This window comes from Gopherus flavomarginatus, chromosome 3 (assembly GCF_025201925.1).
Source record: "Gopherus flavomarginatus isolate rGopFla2 chromosome 3, rGopFla2.mat.asm, whole genome shotgun sequence".
Classification (NCBI taxonomy): Eukaryota; Metazoa; Chordata; order Testudines; family Testudinidae; genus Gopherus; species Gopherus flavomarginatus.
Window position 1 is genome coordinate 26996761 of NC_066619.1, and position 27053 is coordinate 27023813.

General features: G+C 42.8%; 1 protein-coding gene across 4 annotated transcripts in view; it reads left to right on the forward strand.

Moving 5' to 3' along the window:
- Window positions 1-27053, forward strand: part of NIPBL (NIPBL cohesin loading factor) — a 309341-nt gene that overhangs the window by 210497 nt on the left and 71791 nt on the right. For all 4 annotated transcript variants that reach the window (XM_050943765.1, XM_050943763.1, XM_050943764.1 and 1 more), the window contains 4 exons: window positions 18159-18390; window positions 21082-21233; window positions 21698-21778; window positions 24103-24203. In XM_050943765.1, the coding sequence (XP_050799722.1) occupies window positions 18159-18390; window positions 21082-21233; window positions 21698-21778; window positions 24103-24203 (566 nt within the window). The remainder of the gene's footprint in view (window positions 1-18158; window positions 18391-21081; window positions 21234-21697; window positions 21779-24102; window positions 24204-27053) is intronic.

Sequence of the window (27053 nt, forward strand, 5' to 3'; positions counted from 1 at the left end):
TATCTATCTCTAGATAGATGTTGTAATGCACATTGGAAAACATAATCCCAACTATACATATAAAACGATGAAGTCTAAATTAGCTGTTAGCACTCAAAAAAGAGATCTTGGAGTGATTGTGGATAGGTCTCTGAAAATATCCATTCGATGTGCAGCGGCAGTCAAAAAAGTGAACAGAATGTTGGGAATCGTTAAGAAAGGGATTGATAATAAGACAGAAAATATCATATTGCCTCTATATAAATTCATGGTACATCCACATCTTGAATACTGCATACAGATGTGGTCACCTCATCTCAAAAAAGATGTATTGGAATTGGAAAAGGTTCAGAAAGGGGCAACAAGAATGATTAAGGATATAGAATAGCTGCCATATGAGGAGAGATTAATAAGACTGGAACTTTTCTGCTTGGAAAAGAATCGACTAAGAGGAGATATGAGAGAGATCTATAAAATGACTGGTGCAGAAAAAGTAAATAAGGATGTGTTATTTACTCCTTCTCATAACACAAGAACCCAAATGAACAGGTAGGAGTGGACCACCAAATGTAATAAGACTGGAACTTTTCTGCTTGGAAAAGAAACGACTAAGAGGGGATATGAGAGAGATCTATAAAATGACTGGTGCAGAAAAAGTAACTAAGGATGTGTTATTTACTCCTTCTCATAACACAAGAACCCAAATGAACAGGTAGGAGTTTACCACCAAATGAAATTAATAGGCAGCAGATTTAAAACAAACAAAAGGAAATATTTTTTCACACAATGAACAGTCAACCTGTGGAACTCCTTGCCAGAGGGTGTTGCGAAGGCCAAGACTGTAACAGTGTTAAAAAAAGAATTAGATAAGTTCATGGAGGATAGGTCCATCAGTGGCTTTTAGCCAAGATGGACAGGGATGGTGTCCGTAGCGTCTGTTTGCCAGAAGCTGGGAATGGGTGACAGGATGGATCACTTGATGATTACCTGTTCTCTTCATTCCCTCTGAAGCATCTGGCATTGGCCACTATCAGAAGACAGGATACTGGGCTAGATGGACCTTTGGGCTAACTCAGTATGACCGTTCTTATTTTCTAAGGACGGTTTAGTTCATAAATGTCTTGTAATTATTTATTTTTCCTTTTTTTAATAGATTGACATTTTGCCACCTTGTCACAAAAATTAAGTTTGTGTATATAAACTAAAATATTAATACTTTAGCTATTAACTGTTTCTATCACATAACACATATATATAAAACAATGTACCAAGAAGGTAGCCTCTGTTCTTTTGGAAAATTAATAGAAGTGTGCCAATGTGCAGGCATCTTTTTAATATAAATTGGCTTTTCTGTGATTACCCCTTCTCATAATTTGTTAAACATTTGTTATGAGACAGGAAAGTTAGACCTGTCTGAAGCAGATAGTCACTCCTCTATAGCTATACCAGCAAACTCAACTAATGAAGATGCAGTTTATATCAGCAAAAGAGTTATTCTGCTGGTGTAGCTTATATGAGTTCCCTGAATGAAATAACCCATACAGGCAAAATAATTTTTTGTTAGGATAACTATGTCTACACTGGGACCTTTCTGGCATATGTTGGTTAAGAATGTTTTTCCCCCACACCCTCCTATTTAACATGGCAAAACTATCATGGCAAAACTTTTAAGTGTAGACCCAGGCCTGAGGAAAATGGTAATAGACCAAAGTTAATATATGTGCCTTTGGATTGGAGGCATTTGCACTTAAGAAAAAAATGAACATATTAAATGTATCAGAATATTTTATTTTTCTTTTAGATAGGTGGTGATTTCTTCATTTTTCAGTACACAGTTCCAAAATATCTTTAAAAGTGACCTCTGAAGTGGAGGAGAAAATAGGCTTCTTGTTCCCTTTTCTCCTTTTTCTTATTATGTGTGAAGAAAGGACTGTTTTTTTGTTTGTTTGTTTTTTTAAGTTTGTTTTCTGCGTGGCTTGTTTCAATAAACTCAGACCTAATCTTACCTTCATGATGACTGAAAAGCTAGTGATATGGTGACATCATGAGAGCCCAGAGATTGAAAGATGAGCAATTGAGAGGGCAAGGGATTTTTAGTTCAAAAATTTGAGTTTTTATATTAACGCAAATTAACTTGAATGACTGATCAACACTTTGGACAAAGGAAGCCTTTGTCAGTGTCAGCCTCTTCACTCTTTCTGTTAAGGTGTTTAGTATTCACAGTTAAGATTCCTGATATCTCTGAGTGATTCATTAGAAAAACCAGGGAGGAGTAGACTTGACGTTCTTGATACTTAAGTTGAATTAAAAAGGAAGCAGGGAAGAAATTTTAAATAAATTTTAAAAATCACCTTTCAGGTCTTTCTTTATACACTGTAAAAAAGAAAAGGATTATAAAGAAGGAAAACTCAATTTTTCTAACAAATCTTTGCAGGTCTCTTTTAAATTTTCAAATATACCCACCAGGTATACTCAAAATACTGAATCTGCAACTCCATTATGAAATATACTCAACACTAAAATGTTACAAAGATTTATCTCAAAATATAAGATTTTGGAAACAACTTAGCAATGCTGTGCTGCACTGCCCTATATGTGGCCCAGAGTTTATTTCCTTAGTCAGTCTCTCACTAAGACAATATCTATGCTAGAGAATGTTAGGAAAAAATTCCTGCTGGTTTTACTATCAGTAATGTTAGCTGTAGTTTAGTACTGCTTAGTGAGCCCCATAGAGATTATGCCTTTGTTATGCTAGATGCTGTAAATACACAGAAGAGTGCTCCTGCCCTTAACTGAATCTAAATAGACAAGTCAAAAGAGAAAATACCTAGGGCTTTGGGTAGGTTCAAAAGCTGGGAGAAAGGAGATATTCTTCTTCTTGGAGTGTTTTCTCATGTCAGTTCCATTCTAGGTGTGTGTGTGCCCACGTGTGCAGTCGTTGGAGATTTTTGTATTAATAGTATCCATAGGGTCAGCAGGGGTTGCCCCTTGAGTGCCACACTCATGTGCTGGTATATCAGGCACTGCTGACCCTATTCCCTCACAGTTCCTTCTTACCACCTGTGGTGGCTAGTTGGAGCACCTTTCTTTGCATTGCAAGGGCTAGCAGTTTTTGTCTACTGACTTCACGCCTTAGAGCCTTGTAAATAGTTTGTTTATAATAGTTAGTGTTAAGTAGTTGCTAAGTGTAGTTAGACGTTAGCAGTTAGGGTCCCAATGGGGACTTCACCCAGGTGGGGCATGCCCAGGTCTCCTGGGTTTAAGCCCTGCACAGACTGCAACAGGCCTGTGCTTCTAAGTGACCCTCATAGCAACTGCTTCAAGTGCTTGGCAGAATCGCACGTTAGAGAGGAGTGCTGAATTTCTAAAAACTTTCAACCCCGCAGGATATCCAGTTACAGGCTCTCCTTATGGATAGCCCTGTGTCCAGCCTCTGTTCAGCCCCACCAGGACTCACCAAGGACCTTAGCCTTGATGTGTAGTGCCCACTGGCAGTGTTCCCCATTGCTGGTTCCCAAAAAGAAGACCAAAAACCATGGCTCCCCAGAACCAGGCAAAAAGAGCCATGGGTCTTTGGGCAAGGGACCCACTTCAGGCCACTCAGCCACTCCGGAGCCATGCGCTCATACCTCCCCATGTTGGGTCCTTACTCCCATGAAAGGTCTACCACCGACTCCTGAGAGCAGTATGGGACCTAAACCCCTGATGGCACCAACGCCTACACAAGCTCCCCCAACGCCGAGAGAGCACTAGCCTCCCCCTACACTACTGAAGCAGCGCATGCCTCAGGCAGCTGCTAAAACCCCTCGGGGGCAGTGGAGTGCCACTGATCTCTCAAGACAAAGCAGCGCTCTCCACCTCCATACCACATATCGCTGGAGTAGCTCGCCCTCAATCACCGGTACTGCGTTCGCAACCTCCACTGTCTTGACACGAATTGCCTAGAGAAAGACATTGGTCCCAGTACAACTGGTGCCATTTGCCCTCCTGCTGGTCATCCTCTTGGTACAGGTCCCGGTCACCTGCCTCATGGGAGCGCTCCCCATTGCATTTCTGTTCCCCCCTGCACCAGCACCAGTCTCCGATGGCAACAGTCAGCAAACAAACCCATGCCTCGACGGTCCCACCAGGGTCACTGAAAGGATTCCTCCAGCATGGAAGTTCAGTTCAGCCCCTCACCTAGATAGTACTGACGCGAATGGGCGCCAGAGGCTGTGTCGACGGTGCCGACTTCGCAACATGGCCAGTGGCCAGTACATTGGATTTATTGGAGTGCGTGGGGAGTGCTGGTTGTGGCAATGCCCCCATTACACCTCTCACTGGCTACTGCCTCAGAGCAACAGCTGACAGCACCAGGCTCGGTGCGCAAGGCGCACTCGGGGCAGTTATTGTTCTTCTTTGGGTGCTTGCTCATATCCATTCCAGTTAGGTGTGCTCGCGCCGCGTGCATGTTCATCGGAAGATTTTTACCCTAGCAACACTCGGTTGGTCGGCTGGGTCGCCCCCTGGAGTGGCGCCACCATGGCGTCGGATATATACCCCTGCCGACCCAACCGCTCCTCAGTTCCTTCTTACCGCCCATGTCGGTTGTTGGAACAGTGGAGCACGGCTTAGCTGTCCTCCACTTCCCTAGCTACTCGTAGTTTCTTCAATATCTTTGTTGTATATAGTTGGAATTTATATAATTACAGTTAATTTGATAGTTCTTTAGATAGTTAAGCGGGGTTTGGGCATTAGCCCCTTCCCCACACCCAGTGCCGGGGCCCATGCCCAGTTCACCGGGATTCAAACCTTGCTCGGCCTGCCACAAGCCGATGCCTACAGGAGATCCCCACGACTCCTGTCTCAAGTGCCTCGGGGAATCGCACATTACAGATAAGTGCCGTATTTGCAAGGCATTTAAGCCGAGGACGAAGAAAGAGAGAGACTTTCACCTAAAGAATCTCCTCATGGAGGCAGCTCTGAACCCTCCACCCTCGGCACCGAGTGCTGAGCATTCTGCTAGAAGTGCTCCTCCGGCACCGGCCCATACTGGCACCGCTAAGACTCCGGAGCACCGGCCATCTCCAGCGCAGGGACCTGCTCAGCACCGATCTCTCTCCCCGAAACTGAGAAGGTCGAAGTCCTCCACTATCTCTGTGCCCTCTGCGCCGCAGACGCAGCCTCGTTCGGACCGCCCGGCACCTACACCTGCCGCAGCACCAACTGCTGCGGTACCGTCGACTCCGGTCCCGCGGGGACCGTCGACTCTGCTCCCTGAGAGCTCCCTGCCGAGGCCAGTGGTTGAGCTTTCGGTCCCCTCTACACCGGAGACATTCTCCACAGCCAGGTACCTCATAGCTATGATGGAGTCTGTCCTGCCTCAACCCCCGGCACTGCCGGTGTGGGTATTACACTCGATAGGCAAGCCAGCCCTAATGAGACCGCCTTCAGTCGACCCAGCAGATCGGCACCAATCACGATTCAAGTCCCGGCGCCTTTCGCAGTCCCATCGACGATCATAGTCCCGATGCCGCTCGCAGTCCTGGCACCGCTCTCCTCTTCAGTACCGGTCATACTTGCGGCATAGATCAACGTCTCAGCCTCCGGCTCGGTACTCTCGGTACCGCTCCAGCTCCCGGCACCACTCCCGGCACCGGGACTCTCGCAGCCGTTCCCGACGCAGAACTTCGAGATCCAGGTCGACCTCCTGGCACTGTGCAGGTTGCAGGTCCCGATCTTGTTCTCGGTACTGGTATGGCTCCAGGTACCGATCCCCGGTGCCGAGGAGATCAGCTACGGCGAGAGAGAAGGACTCTTAGCAGGATTTTTCAGCTCCTCCCTGGCCGTCCCAGCACCCATCCATGTCTTCGCAGGCAGACAGTTCGTACGCCCAGGACAGAGACTGTCCTGTGCCCACCAGGATATTCCACGAGCCTCAGGCTCAAGATCATGGCCCTCACCAGCGGGCATTCTGGACACCTTGGGCATATCATCAGGCCCAAAGTGCACATCCAGGCCCATCTCGCTCTGCCACATCGGAGCACCAGGTGCCAGAAGCCACTATAAGCCGCCCTCCTCTTTCTACTTCGGAGGAAGTGCCGGTCCAGCCACAAGACTCCCAGATCCCAAGGGAGACAGAGGCTGGCCACCAAGAAAAGGCCTCAACTGACCCGCTTGTCCCTGGTCTCTCCTCATCCTCATCCTCCTCCCTTGATGAGGCGGTAGCCGGAACATCATGTGTAAGCCCTCCGTCAATTGACCTGAGGGCCCACCAGGACCATGAAGCATGCAGTGTAGACATACCTTATAAGAGTACTTAATCACTGTAAGTAGCTTAATCACTGTAAAATGAACAGCTGTGGGCTTGAATCATCATGTATCTTTACAATATCAATTACAGTGTTTACACATGCAGACTCCCTTGATGATTTTAGAAGATATGCAACAGTATCTAGCATCTGGGACTATGGAATTGATACCGCTGGATCAGTTGTGTGTGGTGTGTTGAGCACAATAGTTAGACTGACACGAAGGACTTCTGATAATGAGTGTTTTGTTAAGTTGATGCCCCAAATAATTCTCACCCCACAGATCCTTGCTGTGGAGATTTTCATAAAGATGGGGAAAATAACCAACATGCCAATTTCATCCCTATTGTAATTCCATTGACATGAGTGGAATTATATTGGGATGAAGTCAGCTCCATATATATATTCTGTAGTTTGGTTTGGTTTCGATTTGGTGTTTATCAATAAGATGATGATTCAGTGCCGTGAAATTAAAACAAATTCTACACAATCTAGAAGCCACAGTTCTGGGTGTAGTATAAGTACCTGAATAGACTGAAATAGACATATTATAGCTATCAGGTTCTCATTTGCAAATGACATAAGCATATATCTCCTTCATATTGCATTGTGAGTTTGTCTTGTTATGTTTTGATGCATGAATTGTACAGTGACAAATATAGCTGAAGAAGGTTTTATAAGCTATTATGTATTCTTCTAAGATATTTAGACTCAGTAAAGCAGCATCAGCATACAAATGTATAATTGTGGGGGGTTTAAGCTAAGGTAATGTTTTATATTGTGGTTTCTTACCTTAAATATAATATTTATTATTGCAACCACTTTAATATTTAGAATACAAACCATAAATGAGTATCCTATATATGAACATTTTAGTGGGGGTGAGGAGTAGCAGAGCTCTAGCCATCCAATATAGTGGAGTACAGTATGTAGCTAGTTGCCAAGTTCAATATACGTTCTTTTCCCTAAAGCCTGGGACATTTGTTTTTATTTTAATATTGCAGCTTGGCTGGTGGGAATCTCTTGCATTAGAAGATGATAGTTGCCTCCTTACTCATAATGTTTGCACAACTTTAGTAATGGGTTCTAAGGGAGGAAAAGTGTGTGAGAATGGCCTACTACCATGAATAGACAGGGCCCCAGATGAGAATATATTTCTCTCAAACATTGGAATGGTTCCTGAGTTTCAGCTCTAGCCTATGCATGAGCTTCCCTGACCAAGAAAAGTGTGTAATTCACCGGCACTTGGTGTAGCACTCCGTGTCCCCCCTCTAGTGATAGCTGGGCCACAAATCAAGGTGAGTGAGTCTTCTATAGCTTTTGCTAACAGGAGCACAGGTGCTGGAACAAATTTTGTTGGGAGGTGCTAAGAGCTATTGAACCAAACTATAAACTCTGTGTATAATGGAAACCACTTTAAGTCAGGGTGTGCTACCGCACTCCCAGCACCTCTAGTTCCAACACCTATGAATCAGAGGCTCATGTTTTAAGATCGTGAGGTCCTGGGTTCAACCCTCATTGCCAACGATTCACCCAGAAGGCCTGTGTTATAGAGCCATGGGGAATGGCATCTCTTCAGAATGTATAACAGCTACGTTCAGCCTTTGATACTTATTAGCACAACAATTAATGGCTACCTGGTGATGCTACAGTTTTTTTTATATTTCAGTAAAAAACTGCAGCTGTAGCCTTTAATCCAAGTGAGTCATGTAGTCTTTCTATATCATCCAGAGTGGCATTGGTGAAAAAGTGGCCCATAAATACAGATACTTGTCTCTCCTATGATGCAACATTACTATGCTAGGGCCTGAGTAATACCTTTGAGGTTTGAGCACAAATAGGAATTGAGGGCGTCCAGCACCTTGCAATACTGAGCTCTTAGTAAATAATTTGCACGATGTTATCTGAGTTTTGCACAAATAACAAACTCCATGGAGTAAATTCAGTGACATCATAAACATGTATAGGAATAATAAAATACAGTACGCAGATTGCAGAACTTTATGAAATGGTATGCAGCAAGCACAAATAATCCACAACTGAGAAAAATGTAATGATGACTGAAGCATATAGAAACAAAATGTATGGGATTTTTGGTTATCTGCATGAAACAAACTGAGAAAAATATATTAATCTATACTACATTGTTGGAAATTAACTGTAGATCAACTGTATTATTTAGGCTTAGGACAGGCATTTTGAAAATAACATGCTATTTTCACAGTAGTTATACCATTTCTCTCATTACATCTCTCTATTTCTATAGCCTATTATAGAATCTGGCTAATCTGCACCTTCTTAACTTGGATACTTTGTAATCATCCCCCCAAAATGCCAGTCTTTCATCAGCCATCAATACAGATTTTAATGGTCAATGCTGTAGTTAGATTGCATGTTACTTTGATGACATGTATTTTCAAAATACAGTATATTTACTAAGTATCAGAAGGGTGTTAGTCTGTATCCACAGAAACAACGAGGAGTCTTTAGTTTAAAGACTAACAGGTTTATTTGGGCATAAGATTTCGTGGGTAGAAAAAAACAACTAGGCTTTTTACCCACAAAAGCTTTTGCCCAAATAAATCTGTTAGTCTTTAAGGTGCCATCGAACTCCTCATAGTTTTTTGTTTTTGTATATTTACTAGTTTGCTATGCATTTTTGACATAATTAAAACTAAATTGCAGCTGAAGTGAAGTGTGAGGTTTTTTGTTTTTGTTTTTGTTGTTGTTGTTTTTTTTAAATTGTTCATTTACTCATGGGTCACAAACTTCAGTAATTTACAATGAGGTCACCTAGTCATTCATGCAAATTAGTAAGGATCTAGCTACATAGCTAGAAATTGCTCCCCATGGTTGTTTTGCAAGTGCAGCATATATGAGAACAATAATTACTTGAGACTGTTAAATGTCACAGTAAAACTGTTCTGTACATTTTCTGTTTCAATCAAAATATTCTGCTAAAATAAACACAAGCACCCTTCTCTCTCCCTACTCTTAGTTCCTCACCCCACCCCACAAGCAAAAGTTTTTGGGGAAGATTGTGATATCATTCCGTATGTTGCCAGTATCTTAGTCTATAAAGATTCCCATTGAAGTTAATTGATCTACTCCTGGAACAAGATGCCAGTGAGGGAATCAAAATCTGGCTCTAAATGTATAGATATAAGATATTATGGGTCTGGTTCTATCATTTCTTTGGAGCCAAGCTAGTGTAATGGAATGGGGAATCATATGCTATGGGCCCTATTGAAGTTAATTGGAGTTTTCCCACTGACTTGAGCAGATCAAGGATTTCATCCTATATCTATAGAATTACTACTTGAAGAACATTCACATCTGGTTCTTAAGTTTATTACTGTTTTTTAAAGAGCACATTTAAGAGCAGAGATATGAAGTGACACTCGAAGCCAAATGGAATTTTAAGAGAGAGATCGGAAAGAGCTAAGACACAGGTCCTCTGAAGGATATTGGCTTTTGCCTGCTTTGCCTTCCATTCCTGTAACAGCTTTGTGAATATCTCTAAATACTATTATGTTAATTCAGAAACACTCAGTGAAAGAGAACCAGAATTAATCAGCTTCCTTACTAGAGGAAGAGGGTAGCTTTAAATTTAATTATAATACATACACCTCTCCAAGTGTAAAGTCAGTGTTTTGTTAATTTGATTGCCTGCTTCTGCCTGCTGCTTCTGACTTATGGCCTGTTTCTCTTCTCTTTATATTTTTGTCAACATATGAACTTGCAAGTTGAGGAGGTCCCGGAGGTAGAGGACCGAGTTGTGGACATTTTATCATCTGATGTCTCCACGAGAGTGGCCCTCTCCTTTATCCGGACGATCCAGGCCAATGCCAACACAATCTGGCAGTCTCTGGCCTCTATCCCACCTGCTGCCCGGGGAGTGGAACGTAAATATATGGTGCCCTCCAAGGGCTACGAATACTTATACGTCCATCCTCCTCCCTGCTCCCTCGTTGTCCAGTCGGTCAATGAGAGAGAACGCCATGGCCAGCAGGCCCCAGCCCCGAAATCAAAGGACGCGAGGCGCATGGACTTGCTGGGGCGCAAAATCTACTCTGCAGGGGCACTCCAACTCCGCGTGGCTAATCAGCAAGCCCTCCTTAGCCGCTATAACTATAATACCTGGGCGGTGGCGGACAAGTTTAAGGAGTTGCTCCCGCAAGACTCCCGGCAGGAATTTATGGCCCTCCTGGACAATGGAAAAAAGGTGGCTAGAACTTCCCTCTAGGCTTCCTTGGACGCAGCGGACTCTGCAGCCAGGCCCCTAGCCTCTGGAGTTACTATGAGACGTATCTCATGGCTGCAAGTCTCAAGCCTTCCCCCGGAGCTCCAGCATACAATCCAGGACCTCCCCTTTGAAGGGCAAGGCCTCTTCTCTGAAAAGACAGACCCTAGGCTGCAAAGCATAAAAGATAACAGGGTCATTATGCGCTCACTGGGCATGCAAACACCAGTGACTCAGCGCAGGCCCTTCTGCCCCCAGCCACACTGCTCTTACCCTCAGCCCAGACAGAGACGGGACTTTGCCAGAAGGCGGGGTAGAACCAGTCGTCGGAGGCAGTCAGGAACCCAAGGGGACCAGAACCAAGGTCCCTCCAAACCACCCACAGGGCCAAAACTCACCTTTTGAAGGTGCGCCCGAGGACGACGTACCAGTTTTGTTAGAGGCTCCGTTTCCTCCTTTCTCCAACCGCCTCTCCCTTTTCCTCCGTGCGTGGTCCCAGCTAATGTCAGATTGCTGGGTCTTACGCACGCTGGAATTTGGGTACCACCTCCAATTTATTTCAACCCCTCTTCCACCCCTCTTCCTCATCCCTCTTCAGGGACCCCTCTCACAAGCAATTCCTCCTTCAGGAGGTGCAGACGCTCCTTGCCAAAGGAGCCATAGAGGAGGTACCAAAACACGAAAGGGGCACGGGGTTTTACTCCCGCTACTTCCAAATCCCCAAGGCAAAGGGGGGTCTCAAACCTATCCTGGATCTGCGGGAACTCAACAAATTCATGATAAAGTTGAAGTTCTGCATGGTGTCTCTGGGGACCATCATCCCATCCCTGGATCCCGGAGACTAGTATGCCGCCCTCGACATGAAAGATGCGTATTTTCACATAGCCATCTACCCTCCTCACAGGAGGTACCTCCGGTTCGTAGCCAACTGCCAACATTTTCAGTTTGCGGTCCTACCGTTTGGCCTCTCTGCAGCCCCAAGAGTATTTATGAAATGCATGGCTGTAGTCGCCGCCCACCTCCGCCGCCGTTGGATACACGTTTTTCCGTATCTAGAAGACTGGCTCATCCGAGGGACCTCCGAGGCACAAGTCACCCATCACGTCAGCATTGTCAAGGACATTTTCCTGCATCTGGGCCTGATGATCAATGCGGAAAAATCCACTCTGATTCCCACTCAGAGGATAGACTTTATTGGTGCCACCCTGGACTCCAGTCTCGCCAGAGCCTGCTTACTGCTGCCCCGGTTCCAGGCAATGGTGGCCATCATCCAGAGCCTGCAAGCTGTTCCGTTGACTTCGGTTCGCACTTGCCTCGGTCTCCTGGGTCACATGGTGGCCTGCAAGTTTGTGACGAAACACGCCAGACTGCACCTCCGTCCCCTCTAATCGTGGCTCAACTCACTGTACTGACCAGGCAGAGATGCCATAGACATGATAGTCACCATTCCCCCGAGCATCCTAGGCTCCTTCGAATGGTGGTTGACCCCCTCCCTGGTGTGTGCAGGGCTGCCGTTCCATCCGCCCCAGCCCTCTGTGTCCCTGACGACGGACGCGTCATCTCTCGGCTGGGGTGCTCACCTTGGACATCTACGCACTCAAGGCCTTTGGTCATCTAAGGAGCTGGCCTTGCACATCAATGTCTGGGAGCTGAGAGCAGTCCGCCTTGCATGCCAGGCGTTTCAGCAGCACTTGCAAGGCCATTGTGTTTGTGAATATTGACACACAACAGCAATGTACTATATAAACAAACAGGGCGGGACAAGGTCCTCGACCCTTTGTCAGGAAGCCATACGACTCTGGGACTTTTGTATAGCCCACTCTATAGACCTCATAGCGTCCTTTCTTCCGGGGGTTCGAAACACTCTGGCGGATTGCCTCAGCAGATCCTTCCTTTCTCACGAGTGGTCGCTTCGCCCAGACGTTATTCTTTCGGTCTTCTGGAAGTGGGGATTTCACCGTGTAGACCTCTTCGCGTCCTGCAAGAACGGGAAATGCCAGATATTCTGTTCCTTTCAAGGCCTCTCCCAGGGTTCGATAGCGGACGCTTTCCTGATACCGTGGATGACTCTCCTGCTCTATGCTTTCCACCATTCCCGCTCGTCCACAAGGTCCTTCTGAAAGTACGCAGGGACAGAGCCCGCTTGATCATGATCACTCCAGCATGGCCCAGGCAGCGCTGGTACACCATGTTGCTCAACCTGTCAATAGCCAACCCCATCCCTCTACCTCTTCACCTGGACCTGATAACTCAGGACCACGGCAAACTTCACCACCCAGACCTACAGTCCCACCATCTCACGGCATGGCTCCTAAGTGGTTGACCCAGTCTGAGTTGTGTTGCTCTGCCCCAGTGCAACGAGTACTCTTGGGTAGCAGAAAGCCTTCCACTAGATCAACATATCTGGCCAAGTGGAAGCGTTTTTCATGCTGGTGTGGAGAGCAGAACGTTCTTCCCCACCATTTTGGACTACGTCTGGTCTCTTAAACAGCAGGGCCTAGCGGTATCATCATTGAGGGTACACTTGGCGGCCATCTCTACCTTCCACCCAGGGGAGAATGGCCGCTCAGTGTTTTCACATCCTATGGTATCTCAATTCCTCAAGGGCTTGGAGCACCTATACCCCCAGGTACGCTGCCCTGCCCCAACCTGGGACCTCAACCTGGTTCTTACCAGACTTATGTCGACCCCATTCGAGCCGTTAGCAACTTACTCCCTTCTGTACCTGTCCTGGAAAACCACTTTCCTCATGGCCATCACATTGGCAAGACGAGTTTCCGAGTTTTGGGCTCTCACAGCGGTCCCTCCATATACTGTGTTCCACAAGGACAAGGTGCAGTTGCGACCACATCTGGCCTTTCTCCCCAAAGTGGTATTGGCCTTCCATGTTAGCCAGGAGATCTTCTTTCAGGTCTTCTTCCACATTCATCGTGCAGGGAGCAATAATTGCACTCCCTAGACGTCCGTAGAACACTCGCTTTTTATATCGAGTGGACAAAGCCCTTCCGCAGAACACCCCAACTCTTCGTCGCTGTGGCAGAGCGTATGAAAGGCCTACCCGTTTCCTCACAAAGGATTTCATCCTGGTTGACATCATGCATCCGCACCTCTTACAACTTGGCTCATGTCCACTCGAGCCACGTCACTGCACACTCTACCAGGCCTCACGCTTCATCTGCTGCCTTCCTGGCTCACGTGCCCATCCACGAGATATGTCGCGCAGCTACCTGGTCCTCGATCCATACCTTCACCTCTCACTATGTCCTGGTTCAGCAGTCCAGAGATGACGCAGCCTTTGGCTCCGCAGTATTACACTCTGCGACATCTCACTCCGACCCTACCGCCTAGGTAAGGGTTGGGAATCACCTAACTGGTATGGATATGAGCAAGCACTCGAAGAAGAAAAGACAGTTACTCACCTTCGTAACTGTTGTTCTTCGAGATGTGTTGCTCATATCCATTCCAAACCCTCCCTCCTTCCCCACTGTCGGAGTTGCTGGGAAGAAGGAACTGAAGAGCGGTTGGGACGGCAGGGGTATATATCCGGCGCCATGGTGGCGCCACTCCAGGGGGCGACCTAGCCGACTCACCAAGTGTTGCTAAGGTAAAAATCTTCCAACGAACGTGCATGCAGCGCACACACACCTAACTGGAATGGATATGAGCAACACATCTCGAAGAATAACAGTTACAAAGGTGAATAACTGTCTTTCTTTGTCCCCAGATGAGGCAGTTGTGGGACCCTTGAGAGCCAGCCTGCCGGACGATTTTAAAGAACACAAGGCCCTGCTTCATCGAATGTCCGAGAAATTGGACCTGGAAGTGAGGAAATGTCTGGGTAGGCAGACACCTTTTTTTATGTTCTGTCAGCCTTTACTCCAACCCGGGTTGCACTACCAGTGTATGATAGTGTCCTCAAGATTGCCAGGGACCTCTGGAAAACTCTTTCCTCCATTCCTTCCACCTCAAAAAAGGCCAAAAATAAATACTTTGTTCTGGCCGAGGAGTTTGAATACCTCTACACTCACCCTCCCCCAAGCTCGCTGATGGTTTCTGCAGCCAATGAAAGAGACAAACAGAGGCATACAGCTCAACAACCAAAATAAAGAGGCCAAATGGTTGGACCTGTTTGGAGGGGAAAAAAATGTATTCAACAGCCAGTTTGCAGTTCTGGGTGGCAAACCATCAGGCCCTCTTGGGCCAATACAGTTTTAACTTATGGGACTCCCTCCATAAGTTCAAGGAGTCCCTCTCACAGGGTTTGGCCCAAGAATTTGGTACCCTGATGAAGGAGGGCACTGCGGCTGCCAGGTGCTCCCTCCAGATGGCATGGGACGTAGCGGTAATGAGGCGCAGCTCCTGGCTTCAAACTGCTGGACTCTCACAAGAAATGCATACCTTCATCCAGGACCTCCTATTCGATGGGAATGGTCTTTTTTCAGACCAGATGATTGTGAGATTGCATGGGCTTAATGGACACCAGGATCACCCTTCACTCAGTAGGCATGCATACACCTCAGCCTGCGAGAAAGCGTTTCCAGTTGCCCCTGCTGCCTAAGCCGTGGCAGTCTCATCCGAGGTCTGAAAGACAAGGGACAGAGATGTTAGTTTCGGTCACTGTCGCCCTTCCTTCTCCCACTCACCTGCACAGCCAGGCCTGGCAAAACACCCTGGGTGCTAGAAGCGCTCGTTTTGAGGGGGCAGTGGAGAGTGAGTCTCCGGTCATCTCCCAGGATCCATCCTGCTCTTTCCTCAACAGTCTTCATCCCTTCTGTTCGGCCTGGTTCCAAGTCACCTTGGACCGTTGGGTGCTGGACATAGTGTCTCAAGGTTACAGCCTGCAATTTTCAGCTGCCCCGTACCTTCCACCCATTGATCTTCAGGGACCCTTCTCATGGGCAACTCCCTGGTTTAAGAGGTCAAAAACCTCCTGTGCTTGGGAGTGGTGGAAGAGGTCCCTCAGGACATGACAGAAAGGTTTCTACTTCTGTTATTTCCTAATCTCAAAAGCAAAGTGTGTGTGGGGGGGCCTCAGACACCTGAACAAGCCTCTCAAAATGTTGAAGTTTTGCACGGTCTCCCTGGCCTCCATCATCCCCTCCCTGGATCCAAGAGACTGATACGCTGCCGTCAACTTGAAGAATACCTATTTCCATATCTTCATATTCCAGGGTCACAGACATTTCCTCTGTTTTATAGTGGGCAAGCACCATTTCCAATTTACAGTGCTTGCCTTTGGCCGCTCGTTGGCTCCAAGGGTCGTCTTGAGATGTATGGCTCTAGTGGCTGCTTACCTCAGACATCAAGGAGTCCAGGTCTCGACAATTGGCTCATCAAGGACAGGTCTCAGGAACAAGTGCAGATAAGCCTCAATCGGGTGCATTCCACATGTCGTGACCTGAGCCTGTTAATAAACGAGAAAAAATCCACTTTAAGGCTAGTCCAACGCATAGAAGTCATAGGGACCGTTCTTGACTCCATGTAAGTCAGAGCCTTCCTTTTGAAGGTGCTTTTTCAGGTCATGTGGGACCTGATCTCCCATGTGAAGAACCACCCGCTAACCACGGCTTGCACCTGCCTGCAGTTGCTGGACCACACGGCCACTTGTACGTATGTGGTCAGTCATGCCCGGCTCTGTCTCCAGCCTCTGCAAGTATGGCTGGCTTCTCTTTACACCCCCAACAGACACTATCTAGACCAGTTAGTCAGGGTGCTAGATCACATCCTGTCATCCCTGGAGTGGTGGTTAAACCCTGAGTCGGTGTTGGAAGGTGTTCCTTTCGCAGCCCCGTCTCTGTCATCTCAGATGCTTCGGACCTGGGCTGGGGAGCCCACCTGAGTGAACTCAGCACTTAAGTCCGCTGGCTGCAGGACAATCTGGCCCTTTACATCAATGTCAGCAGTTTGCCTGGCCTGCCAGGTGTTCTTGCCCCACCTGAGGGGCAAGATGGTGCAGGTCCTCACAGACAATACCACCAAGGTGTATTACACGAACAGGTAGGACAGAGCCAGGTCATCTGCTCTTTGCCAAGAAGCTCTCAGCCTTTGGGCCTTTTGTGTGCAACATGCCATTCGTCTGGTAATCGCGCACTTGCCCAGGACCAAGAAAGTGCTAGTAGATCACCTCAGCAGGACCTTCTCATCTTGCCACGAGTGGTTGTTCCATCCAGAGGCAGCCAGTATGATCTTCCGAAAATGGGGGACTCTCCAGGTGGACTTGTTCATGTCCCACCAGAACAGGAAATGCCAGGTGTTTGCTCCAGGGGATGGATAGTGGGTTGCTGTCAGATGCTTTCCTGCTTCTGTGGTCAGGAACTGTGATGTACGCCTTCCTGCCAGTGCTGTAGCTCACGAAAGCTCATGCTGAAATAAATTTGTTAGTCTCTAAGGTGCCACAAGTACTCCTGTTCTTTTTGTGGATACAAACTAACACGGCTGCTACTCTGAAACCTGTCATTTTGAGGCATAGTTATTGATGAGTCATGTCCTCAGCACAATGATGATGACTGATAAGGGGAATCTTGAGACTTTAGGGAGCATGGAAGTAAAAAAGGGATCAGGAAAATCCTCATGATTTCCACATGGTTTGTAAAAGTCTTTCTGCACTAGAGTTACATATAGTGGTAGAAATTGAAACTAGTCAAAGTAGCAGTGATAGGTAAGGTTGGAAGGATTAGTTTTTGTTATTAAATGTTGTTGGTAAACAGATTTCACTGCACAGACACAAACTAATGAAAAAGTATTTCCTTCAGTGGAAATTGAAATTTACAGACAATAAGAACAATGCTGAATTTATGAGAATTTGACTAAAGGATATTACTTAGTATATTTTGACAGGTGATGTTGATGATTTGTGTTTTAATGATTATTAAGCTTTAACTTTCTAAATCTATGTCTGTCATTAAATAATAATTGTCTGAGAACTCGCATAATTTCCTGCTACTATGAAAATTTATATAGCTAAAAGTAAAAAAAATGCTTAAAATCCATAATTTTGCACAATTGTGAACATTTAAATAAATAAAAATTGAAACATATTCTTAAAATAAACATTGATATTATCAAGTGGTTTTGTTTTGTTTTTTTAAATCAGATTCTGTTGAGCCTAATCACAAGGAATATAAAAATAACACCTAGATTTGATACAGCTGTTTTGAACAGTCGATCTCAGTGTGTCACTGTCTTTAATGTATTCATCCTCACAAAACACAGCATTGTACTGTACATCTTAAAAGAATAAAGAATTATTAGATCAATTAACATAAATTTTGCTTGAAGTAATTTAGACTTTATTGATGAATGTAGAAATTTCTGTTAGGTTATATTTTTCATGGATAATTAACATTTTCTGTGTGCCTCTAGGTGATTACATGTCCTTAATATCTCATTCTGGTTTAGGGAGATATTGTCAAAAAAAAATTCTGCTTGCCAGTTAACAAAATACATTTTACATTTATAAGATTATAAATGTCATGTAATATTTTAGTATATATATTTATAAAATCTTCTTTTGCAGTATATATTATTCAGCAGGGATAACCTGTAATGTACAGAAATATAATATGTATCTTTGAAAACTCAGAATTAATTTTGTCTTAATGCACATTTTTTAGAAAATGTATATAACTGTCTGTTTTTCCTTGTAGAATAATGACACTGAAGATGAGGAAAGATTGTGGAGAGATCTGATTATGGAGAGAGTCACAAAGTCTGCAGATGCCTGTCTTACCGCTATCAATATTATGACGTCACCCAATATGCCTAAAGCTGTGTATATTGAGGATGTAATAGAAAGAGTTATTCAGTACACTAAATTTCATTTGCAGAATACACTTTATCCTCAATATGATCCTGTCTACAGAGTGGATCCTCATGGTGGTTAGTATGTTAATAAATAAATGAGATTGTATGTAAGCTAATATGCTGCATATGATTTTAAACGTGACCAGTTCTGTTAAGTGTGATGTGCAAACAACTTGACATCCCCTGACACTGCTATGCAATTCACTACATTCAAGACTTAATCTTGAGACACTCGTTTCCAGTGTCCTCTAAATAAAGAAGGATGACTGACTGCTTCATATGATTTTGAGAAAATAGCCATTTACAATGGTAAATTGTAGCCCAAAATGACAGGGGAAATGAAACCCATCCTCCTCTGAACCAAACAGTGTGTGACATGAATGGTCCATACATACTTCAGTGGCAGGACCTAACTAAATAGAAGTTGGTGCTTTAAATGAGACTTCTACACTCATATATTATGTGCCTAAATAAATGGTCTGGTATTCATGGTCCCTGAATACCCAGCAGCTTCCATTTATTTCAATTATCAGGAGGCACTTAGATTTCAAAAGTACTGACCACTAACTGTTTGTTGAAGTACATGATATAAGAAGTGGCCAGAAAATGGAAATATCTTTGTGCCAATTTTTTTTGCATTTTTGGGGGGGGGGTGTAAATTGTCCTGAACAGGGACAAACAGTCAGAAATGAAAATTTTTTCATGGGAATGTATTTCAAGATAAATGCTGTTTCATGAGAGCTTTCCAACTATGCTACTGGAGAGAGAGCTGGGGCACAGAGCCTATCCATCTGCCTCATCCCCTACCCCTCACTTAAACTTCCTATGAAGCAAAGAGTCTGGCTGCTCAGCTTCCACACCTTCCTCCACCGTTTTGGGAGCCAAAGAAGTAGATAACATAAGAACGGCCATAATGGGTCAGATCAAAGGTCCATCTAGCCCAGTATCCTGTCTTCTGATAGTGGCCAATGCCAGATGCTTCAGAGGGAATGAACAGAACAGGTAATCATCAGGAGATCTATCCTCTGTCACCCATTCCCCGCTTCTGGCAAACAGAGGCTAGGGACACCATCCCTGCCCATCCTGTTTGATAGCCATTGACGGACCTATCCTCCATGAATTTATCTAGTTCTTTTTTTGAACCCTGTTACAGTCTTGGTCTTCACAACATCCTCTGGCAAAGAGTTCCACAGGTTGACTGTGCATTATGTGAAGAAATACTTCCTTTTGTCTGTTCTAAAATTGCTGCCTATTAATTTCATTTGATGGCCCCTAGTTCTTGTGTTCTGAAAAGTAGTAAATAACACTTCATTTACTTTCTCCATACCTGCCCTGATTGATAAACCTCTGTCATATCCCCCCTAGTCATCTCTTTTCTAAACTGAAAAATCTCAATCTTATTAATCTCTTCTCACATGGCAGCTGTTCCATATCCCTAATAATTTTTGTTGCCCTTTTCTGAACCTTTTCCAATTCCAGAATATCTTTTTTGAGATGAGGCAACCACATCCACACACAATATTCAAGATGTGGATGTACCATAGATATAAACAGAAGCAATATGATGTTTTCTGTCGTCTTATTTATCGCTTTCCTAATGATTCCCAGCATTCTGTTTGCTTTTTTGACTCCCACTGCACATTGAGTGGATGTTTTCAGAGATCTAGCTACAATGACTTCAAGATCTCTTTCTCGATTGGTAGTAGCTAATTTAGACCCCTTCATTTTATATGAAGTTGGGATTATGTTTTCCAATGTGCATTGCTTTACGTTTATCAACATTGAATTTCATCTGCCATTTTGTTGCATGGTTACCCAGTTTTGTGAGATCCCTTTGTAACTCTTTGCAGTCTGCTTTAGACTTAATTATCTTGAGTAGTTTTGTATCATCTTCAAATTTTCTGCCTCATTGTTTACCCCTTTTTCCAGATAATTTATGAATATGTTGAATAATAGTGGTCCCAGTACAGACCCCTGGGGGACACCACTATTTACCTCTCTCCATTCTGAAAACTGACCGTTTATTCCTACCCTTTGTTTCCTACCTTTTAGCCAGTTATAGATCCATGAGAGGATCTTCCCTCTTATCCCATGACAGCTTACTTTGCTTAAGATAGCTGGTGTGCACAGCTGCAGGAGAAGTGGTAAGGATGAGCACCCTGGCTCTCTGCCTCCCCAGAGCGAGGTGGGCGGAAGGATTGAGAGTCCCAGCTCTCTGCTTGTTTGGCAGCTGAAACTGGAGGGACAGCGGGAAGGCTAATAGTTGGGGTGGCAGAAAGAGAGCGCATTCAGTTTTGGCAGTCCTCGTGGAAAGCTATTATGAATTTCACTTCAGAAAATGAATTGACAAAACCCTTCAAGGCAGGCAGCCAAGGAGCCATTATTTCAATTTTTCTAGCCCACAATAAAATTTTTTTGGTAAAATTCAAATTTTTGTGTGGTAAATTTCAATTTTGTGAAAAGGCAATTTTCTATAAGAAATTCAACCAGCTCTAATAATATATGGATGTAGGAGACTAACTGTAAGTACCATATTGAAAATCTTGGCCCAACAATCCACAAAAATTATTTTAAAATGGTCTGCAATAACAAATCTTGTTTTTCCAAATTAGTGCTGTTAAAAAGAGATTACATTTCTATCAGCATTTTGTGCTAACAAAAATTATAAAGTACTTTTTCTCAAAAAAAAAATCTTGTTCTTAATGTTGTCTCAAATGTAATTGAAAGGCTTGTAGATGAATCATTTTATTTAATTTTATTTTCTAGGAGGTGTTTTAAGTTCAAAAGCAAAGCGTGCCAAATGTTCCACCCACAAGCAGAGGGTAATAGTGATGCTGTATAACAAAGTATGTGACATTGTTAGCAGTTTGGCAGAATTGCTAGAAATTCAGCTCCTTACTGACACTACTATTCTTCAGGTAAGTTTCATCAAAAGAATTTTCATTTGAGAGTGTTTTTTTTTTCCCCAAAGAATTCTGAAGTTTGACTTTCTTGGCAATAACATTACTGTATGGTTTACATTTAATCTAGTTCAGTGGATGAGGAAATTTTCAGAATGACTTCTATAGTCATAATATTGTAACTTTTATTATTTTAACTGTCTTGCTAGTGATCTTAAAATGTGTAATTTTTAAAAAGTTTAATATTTTAATAACGCCATTAAAAAAGTAGTTATCTAAACAGAGAAAGATACGTGTAATATTTAGACTGTAAATCTTTAGTGGATTCATTATAAAATTAAGATTAAAAATGTAACATCATTTTACAAATAGCAAACAAGATATATCTGTGAAGCAGTGAATGTATTTAATTATGCTCTGTTATGTTAAATCCACTTTAGTGGAAAGAATATGTATTTACTGTCATTTCCTCCTTTTGACAGATATCCTCAATGGGAATAACCCCTTTTTTTGTAGAAAATGTCAGTGAGCTCCAGTTATGCGCCATCAAACTAGTGACTGCAGTGAGTACTTTTTTAACCTAGTGATATTGCTGTTTAAAAATAAAACATACACATGGAAGGAGACATAAGTTCATCAATTTCATCTCCCTACCAGTGCACATTTTTTCCATTCTAGTAAAGAATTTGAATTTTGAACTCATTTTATTCTGCACATTGTATATTTTTGACATCACGATGGAGGAACATAATTTAATTTACTTGACCTTCTTTGGTTTGTAGATTAGTTTCTGACAAGAAATCAAATGGGAAATTCCCACTAAAATCAAATAGTTAAAAGAAAACTTCAGGTATACAATATTATAACTAAAAGGATTGCAAACAACTTTGCCCTCCCCAAATATTGTATTCAAATAATTTTATACTTAGAGTTCTTAAGAGAATTATCCCAAATAAGTAGAACTTCCTACACTGTGTTCACACCAAACCCTATATGTTGTTTCTTTCTCTTTTTTATTTTGTCCTTGAATTGTCAGAAAAATCTATGATATTCTCATTTCGCTATTATATATTGATATTTTAATGTAATCAGAAGTAACTGAATATACAGTTGTAGATCTGTTGAGTGAAAAGGTACCATTTTTGTAGTGATATTTCAGAATAGAACTGGACTTAAAACCATAGCTCTGGTTGGATTGTGACTCTTACCTTATTCCAAACACACAAAGTTTAAGTAAGGTCAATGCAGCAGAAAAAAGCATGCATCCAATTTTATTTACATAGCTGTTTTGTTTTTCTCACTTTTTTGGTTTAAATTAAATCACGTGAATGTTTGTATGAACTTGGAAAATCCATTTTTTTTCAGACCTTGCTCTTCATTGTTTCCCGTTCTCCAGCATAATGACCATAGGGCTTGTTTACACAGGGAAGCTATTGTGAAATAAGATAGGGTGTAAACTTTAAGCACAATAGTTTTTCACAATAATTCTCCATGTGGACTCTGGTATTCTGCACTATATCACCTTTTGTGATTTATCTTAATCCACTGGATTACCTATTCCACAGTATGTCCCAATGTGAACAAATCCTTAGTTATCTTCAAGCCTGCATGCAGTTTACTTTGTAGGTTGTAAAGTCCGTGTTTAGACTGAACAATATCAATAATATTTTCCATTAAAATACATTTATTTTAATAAAATAGGGTTATAAAGTACATACTGAAAATAAAGTTAATACTCTTAACTTAAAGTAGCAAAAGCAAAGAAATTTCAGATGGCTACCACTTTGCTTCTGAGTTACCTTGAATTTTACATAGAATAGCAATCTTGGAAAACTAGGATTCCCCCCCCCCCCCCCCCCACACACACACATTTCTGGTTAATGACCTGATCCTTCTTGTAAAATCTTATACCCACAGTAAATTCATGTCATGAGATAAAAATACGTATTCCATCTCTATATTTTTCACCATTTCTTTGACAGCCATAGTCAAAAACATGTTTGGACACTGATAAATTCTAACTCATATAGATTAGAATAATTAGACTATATTGCAAAGTTATTTTATGTGCTAGTTTCAAACCACAGTTTGATTTCTTAAGAGCTGTGTTTTCTATCATACAGGAACTCTTTTGGCTTTCTCAACAATCAATAATATGATTACATAATAAAAATCAAAGCTCTATCCCTGATTTTTTCTTAAGTGGTACACTTTTTAGTTTTTAATAATAATATTAAGAAAAAAATAAACCTTCACTGTCTTCTGTCCTCTTCTCAAAGGAACCTTAGCAATATGCTTTTCCTTAATGTATTTTCCAGGTTTATTTGATTTATTTATTTATTTATTTATTCCCATCACTGTAGTTTCTGGAGCTGTGCATTGGTATAGGATGCAGAGCTAGGAATAGCAATTATCCAGATAAAAAGTATATGTAGAATGGTTTTCTTTGGAAAATGTGGGTGGAGGGGAATCCATGTTGCAAAGTGATTCACAGAAAAATAAAATGTTAAGGACTGTTATATTTTGAAAACAGAAAAACCCTCTCAGAAAGCTTGCAGTTTAAGAAGCAAGTTTGTTTCATACTATATCTTCAGCTTTTGCAGAGGCAATATATTCTATGTTTTTAAAATCAAAGTCTGACTAAACAAAAGAATAGCTAAGCAGAACTGCCTGCCCCCATGTACTGAAAAAACAATATGTTGTTCAGATACCTGTCTGTCACTTGAAAATATGAAAAACAAGTTGTGAATATTTTAATGAATACAAATATGGAAAGCTGTTGATTTTGAAAAAAATGGTAATATGCTATTTTGGTTTTCTGTAAAACTTAACCATTATTTTTATACACGCACACATATATATATTTGAATCCTGTAACTGCTAACAGGTGTTCTCACGGTATGAAAAACATAGGCAGTTGATTCTGGAGGAAATTTTCACTTCACTTGCAAGACTACCAACCAGCAAAAGAAGTTTGAGAAACTTCAGGTAATGTCTGACACGGATGGCTAACTTCTACAGAATATAATTTTCAGTATATAAATGTAGGGATTTAGATTTTACATGGTTTATTAATGATTGTTTTAAAAACCTACAGTTCCACAAGTTGCATTAATTTCTTAATGAGATCAAACAAATAATTCTATAAACATGATTTATCTGTTCCTGAAAGAGCTTTTACAATGGGAACAAAAGTGGAATAGTTATAAGTCAAGCAGTCTGGGTGCATAGTAATTATCTGCATTTCCTCTACTTGTGTTGCACATATCTGTACTTGGTTTTTGACTATTTGTGATGTTCAAAAGGACAGTAACAAATAGACACACAAATATGTAATTAGGTACCTAGCTAGAAATATAAGTGAGACTAAATGAAGGTATGCAAATAGAAGTTTCAAGCAGGAAATTTTTCAGAAGCTGGCTATAGGAGCCATTTAACTTTATGCTAATATGATGGTAGAACTCCATCTTGGACTAGGAAGAGTTAAAGGCCCAGTTAGTCACATTCACTTCATCTATGTTGTAAATAGGTAGTTTTTTTTCAGCCGAAGAGGACAGGACTAAAGAAGGATTGGGAGATATCTTGAGAGACCTAGGTTTATAAATAGGCTGAGAGAGTTCAGACAGGCAGGCTCCTGTGAAAGATCCAAGTTCCAAAGACTGCTGAAGGCTAGAGTCTTTAGGAAGATGCAAGCTCAGTAGGGCAGTGCTTGATAACAGAGCCAAGGAAAGGCAGTGGAATTCAGGAAGGGGTTGAGCACAGGGCTCAGAAGCTAGGTTGTTTCACTGGTGACCTTTAGTTACCTCAGAAGGAATCTGAACTAGCCACTTACCAGTCAGAGGGCTGAGTAGTGCACAAAGGCAGACAGCCTACAAGGAGTCCTGGAGTGGAAGAAACCTTGGAGTGTTGTGTCCTGGAACCAAGGGGTGCACTACAGATAAGATTGTCCCATAACAGCCATAAACTTCATAAAAGTCTCCTCATGAAATCATTTCACAAAGCTTTAAAAGGCATAATTGTCTTGCATTTAATAAAATCCTTATACAAAGACTAAAAATATTATCTAATGATAATATTTCATGTCAACATTTAAACTTCTAGTCTCAAAGTAGGAGCACAAGGCATCCGTCACCCTTTGATCCTGATGATTTGCTGCAATTTGGAGAGGCAGCCTCTCTGTTTATAACATTCCAAAAGTCTCTGTGCCTCTTTAATGTACTCATCAGTGAGGCTCTTTTCCTTTCTCTCACAGATGTGCAAAAGAAATCAGTTATAACACAAGGCAGATATTGCTCAGCAGCTTCCAGTCTTGTTATAAAGCACCTCCATCTCCCACTCAGCCTTTCAAATGCACACTCTGTCATTCTGTAGCTACTCAGGATATAATTAGAGGTCCTTCCTGTTATCCAGTGTCCAGTAAGCGTACGTCTCCACTGTAGCTGGGAGGTATGATTCCCAGCACGGGTAGAGAGACTTGCACTGGCCCTGTTCAAGTAAGCGCACTAAAAAAAGCAATGTGGATATTATTATATGGATAGAAGCTCGTTCTAGTCACTCAAACTCAGACCTGGGGGGCTGGGTGGGCTTGGACTTCAGAAGTTAGCCTGAGCCACCACTGACCTTTCCAGGCCACCTTACATTGATATTGGTGAACCTTCCACAGTGGAAGTACCATAGAGAAATAGCCCTTTCTGTTGATGAACTCTGAGTCCTGGAGTGGGGGCAAAGAATGGGTATGTGAGGTCCCATCAATAGACGCAGTACAAATTAGGAACCCCATGCCCTGCAAATCTATCAATAAATTGTGTATTGCCAAGCTTTATTGCAGAGCATGCCTCCATGACAACAGTCTGGACGGTTGATCTATCAGCACCAAACTGGTTAGCCGCTGACTGATTGCCACTCCTGATTGCTAACGTCCAATGGCAATGGTCAAATGTTTCTCCATGCTGAAGAGATGTGTCATAGTGGTGTGCTGCTGCAGGAACTCTGGGGTGAGCTCTGAACAGATCACTAAGAAAGTAGCCTTTATCATCCAGAAATTCTGCTGTCATCCTAGGTTTGGAGTACTATCCTTTCCAACCAGTTAATGCTAGTTTCCCTGGCCCAGAAATGGTACTCCATCAGATGAAGCTGCTCCAGGAAAAGTTAATCCTCTAGTAACTGCTCAATTTCATCTTTTTCTGCTATCCAAATCAGTCTGGCAGCTGACTTCAAAAGTTATCTGGCTGCATGACCACAAATGCAAGTGCATTAGCCTCTTCATATTTATAACTCAAGATCACTATTCGCAGCAGTATTCTCCACATGACAGTAATCTGAGAATTTCACTAAATTGCAAAAGACAGATAAATCATGGGAATTTGCTAGTTTCACTCCCAAGTCTCAAAATTGCAGTGGCTTCTGGTAGGTATCGCACAATATACCATAACAATAATCCCAGAATGCACAGAACCCAGAAACAGGACAATGCACCATGCTGTGTGCAAAATGCTGTGTGCTTGTTTTGAAAAAACTCAGTGCCATGTGGACATGCTGATTCAAACCAAAGTAGGTTAAAGCTGGTTGCATGGGCGCACTATTTTGTGTGAGTTATTCCGCCTAAGGTTATATGCAAAATATGTTCTGCAAAAACATGTAGACAACCCTAAATCTTAGAGAGGTTTAAATTACCCTTGTGTGGCTGTGCCAATTCAGCTGTGTGTTATAGAAGAGCTTTCTCTTTCACGCAATATGTCTCATTGCTCCTGAAGTCATAATCCTGTGTTTGACCTCTGTCATAGGAAATGCTAATGTCACATATTCAGCATTATAATTTAAATGCTGTATCATATAAAA